Here is a 6149-nt window from a genome sequence, read left to right as displayed (position 1 = left end):
TTACCTTTTTAGCACGTCAAACCAGTGATCGACTTTAATCCACTAGGCTACGTCCAATCTGTTGTTGCAATTGGTAAAGGCAGAGGCGGTTTGCAACCTAGCAACAGGATTACATTATTTGTAAATTTGCCAACAAGAAGATCATCTAGTGTCCCTGCGAGCACCTAATTGCCTAACCACTCAGACAGATTACCTGTGCCAAGTAGGTCGCTTCACATGTGAAAATGGCAGCCATGTTATTTTTTTAGCAACTGAATGTAACACGCGGAAGGCTTTGGGCAAACACACGCGTTCTCGATATCTGTCTCGTGATCACCTTACCAGCAGCTGCGACAAGTCAACAAAGCAATACAGCATGATTCATTTCAAAATCGTCCCACAGACAGAGATCCCGTATGGTAGTTTCACATTATCGCCCAGTTTGACCTTCCATAAGTTCCTCCACAAGTACACTGCACTACTAGTGCCGTGTATCTGCCTGCCAGGTAAATAGAATAACACAAGACCACTGACGTGAACATACCTTACTCTTGAAGTAAGGGTAGTGGTCCATGATCCACTGGTAGATGTCACATAGCAGCAGTTTCTTCTGCTCTGACGCCAGGATTGCCTTGGAGATGAGCGCTATGTACGACTGGTTGGGTTTGTCCGCAGACTTCTCTGGACTGCCGTTGGTAGATGTGGTGGTGGTCACTTCCTCCTCCCCCTCCTCTTGTTGCTCTTCATCCCCCTCCTCTTCTTTGACTTTCTTTTCTTTGGTCTCTGCCTCTGACCTCTGTAGCCACTTCTCCTGTCTCTCAGAGCGAATCCCCACCTCTTCGGGTTTAAGATTCTGATGATTTAGCATGTTGTTCGCCGTCTGCTCTGCTGTACGACTTCCTGTCGCTTCTTCTTTAGAACCTTTGACTCCTTTATTGAACAGAAGGTAGTCAATAGTGAAGCTCAGTCCCAGCCTTTCTCTACCGCCGGTGCGGCTGCTTCTGTCTTCCATTGTCATCTCTGAATTAAGATATCTCAGACTCATGACAGCTTTATTGGCTCCAAACTGGCTGTTAAACAAGTATCAGGTGATAAGTGAAAAGTCTCTCTCCCAAAAAGTCCCTTTTTGTGTATGAGTTTCACTGCATGGCTATTCCCTTTAAAAGTGCAGGACCCTTCATAAACTGAACGCCTCAATGCCCCTCGCTTCTCCCGCTGAAGTCTTTCTGTTGACAAGATCACAGATAAAGATGAGCCTCTCAACTGTTGTTAACCTTGACGCGCTCACGAGCGACACAATCGCAACCTGTGGAAATGACGTCAGTCTATAAATAAATACGGCTACTTTGTTAAGCAACAAATTCTAATTAAATTATTTCCCCTCTCTGATAAACCTGAGGATCAAAGACACTTTCTCAATATCCAACAGCCTTTTTGCTCCTGACTCGAAGAGTTGTGCTTCACGGTTGTGAAGGTGTCTCTATTTATATGACTGTGAATTTATCCCTCACAGAAAGGGGTAAAGAAGGCACAGGGGAGGTCCAGGTAGGGGGTCTCAATTGAGGCGGATTATTTTTATTAACCCAAGCAAATCTTTGTAATTACGGGAGATTAAACACTCAAGATTTAGTAACATGGTGTGCAGAGGATGGATGCTGTAGAATCAAAGGCCTTTTAGATACCAGTGTTATCCTGTTAACGTTGTTTTGTCCATGAGGATGCTGTCCAAAGAATTACTTCAATTACCATAGAGCAGTATTTAAAGGGATAGTTTGGATTTTTTGAAGTGGGGTTGTATGAGGTACTTATCCATAGTCAGTGTAGTAGATGGCGATCGGCATGACCCCCAGTTTGGAAAAGCAGGCACGACCCTTCCAGCTTTCCAAAGCTCCTGTATAGCAGCGTAAACACTCAACACAAAACACTCCCCTAGTACTCTGAGCTCCCAGTCTCGGCACCGCGGCTAACTGAGCTAACTTGCTGACGGCAGTTGCAGTTAGCAGCAGTGGGCGGTTTAGCATTGACGTTACTTTAGCAACAAATAAAGCTTTCTGTCCAACAGGCAACTCTGTAGATCACTGAGAGTCAAGGCAGAGCAGCCGGAGGACATCAGAGACAAAACCAGAAAACATTTTATACACAAAATATGATCCGGTTTCAACAAAATCAATGGTCGTGGCATACAGCGTCACGCACTTTCCCCGGGAGATCCGACCCGCTCTCCAAAGTTACATAGTGTAAGAACAGGCAATCTGGGCGAGCAGTTGGAATGACAGAAGCACAATTCTCCCTATTACAAGTCAGTGAAGCATCAAAAGGATTTTGAAGCTGTTATTCTATTATCTTTATTGTCACTTTAATTGTCACTGTTCATCATACGAACAGCAATACATATTAAAAATTATATTTCTGTATATCTATCTGTATATCTGTATATCTGTATATCTGTATATCTGTATCTGTGTCTCTGTGTCCCAACAGGCAGCAGATGGCCGACCCACCAAGAGTCAGGGTCTGCCTGAGGTTTCTGCCTGTTAAAAGCAAGATTTTCCTCACTACTGTCGCACCAATGCTTGCTCTTGGGGGGAATTGTTGGGCCTCTAAATCATAGAGATGTAGACCTACTCCTGTAAAGTGTCGCGAGATAACTATTGTTATTATTTGACACTCTAAATAAAATAGAATTGAAATTTTAAAATGTGTAAAATAGTTATGCAATGTTGTTTTAAGTGTACACAATATTTAAAATATGTTTTCATTGCTTTACATTGCCATCAGACTTTATGAATTCACCATACATTCCGATGGGGAACTGAAACCATTATCTATGCTCTCTTCAAAGCTACCAGACTCCGTTGACAAAAACAGTAGTTGTACAAGGGAGTTGCTGGTCTACCATGCCTTGACCGGTTAGTTAGTTAGTGTTATTGTGTGACTTTGGTGTTTTAAAGGGTTAGTCACACAATAAATCTGAACTATCCATTTAATGCAGGGGTGTCAAACTCAACTTCACTAAGGGCCACATTGGGAAATGAGAATCGCATCATGGGCCAGACATCTTTGACAACAATCCACTTTTGCTAGTTTAACGGCGGAAAAAAGGGTCCGTGCGCCAGGCGCGTGGTTCAAAAGGGTTGTACTTAGTGTCTTCATTAATTCACAATCGTGTTTTGGGCATAACATGCAATAAACCAATCAGAGTGTCATCTCCCATTCCCTTTAACAGCCACGCGCATTTGGACCTTGCTATTATGATGGATTGCTAAGCAGGAAGGAGAGATTTTTCAGGAGAAGAAACTGATCTGCTCATATATTGCACGACCACTATGCCACCAAAACTATTTCACGTTGTAATATTTTTTATTTTTAATCTTTTGCATGTGCATGTGCGTGTGCTGCTGCGCGTCCCTGTGTGTGTAACAAGCATAGTGTGCGCGCGCTGTGCACAAGCCTAAAATATTTGCGCTGTTAAAATAACAATGAAATGCTGCGTTATTGACTTTAGACCATGTTTTTGTTGGTCAATGGTGCAATCACTCTCCGCTGCCTCAAGATAGCAATACGCCAAGAATGCACCTAAACACACCTTCCTGTAAGACCAGCACGCCCATGGGCGCACAGATGGGCGCAGGTGCATTTGCTATTTAAACGATGCGGGCGCTGGACGAGAAATTGACAACTGCGTCGGTCTTAAACTAGCCAAGACACTTGGGTCAACCTTTGGATTGCGTTGCACGGGTGCAAGATAGGGCCCAAAGTCAGCATAAAAGTTCCTTAGCCATCATAGGGTTTAGCAAATCAAGCAAAACAATAATTCTTTTTTTTTTTTACAACAATCTGTTTCACAGGCCTGAATATGTTGTGTGGGAATTTCTGAGTCTCAGAGTCAGCACATGTGCCAAATTCTGTTTTGAGTGTCACATAATTACAGTTTGAGTTTCTCCGTCTTTTTGATTTGGCGCGTATATAGACGGGCCAAAATCTATTGTGAACCTAAATTGATTGTGGGCCGGTTTAAAATTTGCGGGGGGCCAGATTTAGCCCGCGGGCCTTGAGTTTGACACATGTGCTTTAATGGGTGAAGTTCAATTCTTTGGAGAGAAAACACACTTGAGTCCCCTTTTCTGGAAAGGGCACAAATGAACTGGGCAGACACTGACAGGTAACAGAACAGTAAAATGGATGACTAAAAAAAAACATGTTGTTGACATGACCTGTTTTTTTATTTGTGTGGTGTGCAGTTACCTTTATTCCAATTCTTACAAACTATTATTATAAAAGAGACTTCTTTGTTATTAGCCATTGGAAACGTTTTTTCATATACAAAACAGTATGTAGGCTAATTGATATGGTTTTACTGCTTGTGAGTGAGTTCAACAAATATAATTTTAGATATCTTTTAAGATCCATCTCAGAAATTTAAATTGGAAGGCCTCTAATCTACTACAGTGTATTGTATTGTATTGCAATCTTTAATTATGTAATGTATATTTCACTTGCTCATTTATCAAAATGTACATTTCCCTCAATTTGAAAGAATAGTTATTGAATATACCTCTCTAATGATGTGTTAGGACTCTATTACTGATTTTATCTCTGTGTTTAGTTAAACTGTAGCCTAATTCTTAAACATTTGTGCTTTAATTGTGATGATGTTTTAATGCCAATGAAGAATTTATGGTTTTATTTTTTAACCACTTGAATCTTCATGTATTCAAACTGTGCCTTTAAGTTTCTTATAAGTACGATCAAAGTCATATAAAACATTTTAAAATGTTTTCATTATACCATTCATATTCTGTATCTGCTTTTGTAGTGCTTCAGTGAAACTGTGTTTATGAAAAAAATGCAATTTTACATTTTTTACATCAATTGGGAAATTATCAATGTCCATTATTTCCATGTTTATATAGCCTATCTATAAGTCTCTGGGATCTAAAACAAATAAGGTCTAGTTTTAACAGTGTTTATGTGCATGACACGCCCCAACATTAGGGTATAATAATAATAATAATAATCATAATATTGTCCACCCATTATACCTCAGCCATCACGTTGCAGAGAACAGCGACGTATATATGCTTTATGCTGTAGTTTTAGTGAGAAAATTAATTAAATGACTGTCTAGTCAAATCATGGACTATATTGCCCTCTTCTGTTTAAACAATGAAACATGTTACACACACACACACACACACACACACACACACACACACACACACACACACACACACACACACACACACACACACACACACACACACACACACAGCAGAGAGCACCATGCTGCCTTTATATTAGCAAGCTTTTGCATTGTAATTAACTACCTCAACTCACATGTAGACATATTATGTCCAATACAGTTATTAAAAAATATGAAACAATATTTAAAAACTTGGGTCTGCATTTGTGAACTAACTTTAGACAGGTGTTTGAAAACAACTGAATCCTGTCTATCCTATATATTTTATTTATAAATCATAATAAACAACCTTTTCCATCAAGAAGTGCAGTGGAAAAATCAGCTGCCCTTTGTGTACACAATGATGTTTTATTGACGTTTCACATCCAAAGTAAAACCAAAACAAACCACACCATTGTATTACATAATAATGCAATTCTTTTAATGGATTTTTGTGTTTTGATGAGGCTATTATTTGCCACCGTTTGCCACATATGAGGAGCCCCTGGAAAAGCAGGGCTGGATCACCAGAGGGAGTATACTTTTGTTCCTTAGCATACTTATTTCCATTTTGCTAAAAGCGTGACCCAACATAGTATTTGTGTTTTGGTCAGGGTCTATACTTTGACGTCTAAGTGTATTTCGTTAGTTGCTCATTTTAATTCAATTATGAACATACCTTAGACAAAGCATTAACTCCACAACTCACGGCTGGACGCAGAACCTGAAACGGAGTATTTTGCTCGGACGGGATTGGAACAGACCATGCGACCCGGTCCAGATGTCACCCCATGCTTTACATCAACGTTGAATTTAAACAGATTTTAAGACACAATTTCAAGATATCTCAATACTATAAAAAAGAAATATCATGGGTATCAAAATGATTCGACACGTGGTATCATTAATGGACACTGAGGCCTATTTTCGAAAAGAGACCTGTCTCTTAGTGTTTTTAAAAAGTTGTACTGTAACTTTAAAACAAGGT

At 40.0% G+C, this 6149-nt stretch overlaps 1 protein-coding gene across 1 annotated transcript in view; it reads right to left on the bottom strand.

Moving 5' to 3' along the window:
• The window catches only part of foxq2 (forkhead box Q2), a 1591-nt gene extending 594 nt beyond the window's left edge, over positions 1–997 (bottom strand). Inside the window, exon 1 of the mRNA XM_028587691.1 lies at positions 524–997. Coding sequence (XP_028443492.1) covers positions 524–997 — 474 coding nt within the window. The remainder of the gene's footprint in view (positions 1–523) is intronic.
• Positions 998–6149: the final 5152 nt, after the last annotated feature.

The sequence above is a fragment of the Perca flavescens genome, chromosome 9 (assembly GCF_004354835.1).
Source record: "Perca flavescens isolate YP-PL-M2 chromosome 9, PFLA_1.0, whole genome shotgun sequence".
Taxonomy (NCBI): Eukaryota; Metazoa; Chordata; class Actinopteri; order Perciformes; family Percidae; genus Perca; species Perca flavescens.
The sequence above is the reverse complement of the archived record's forward strand: the minus strand, read 5'-3'. Positions and strand labels throughout refer to the sequence as shown.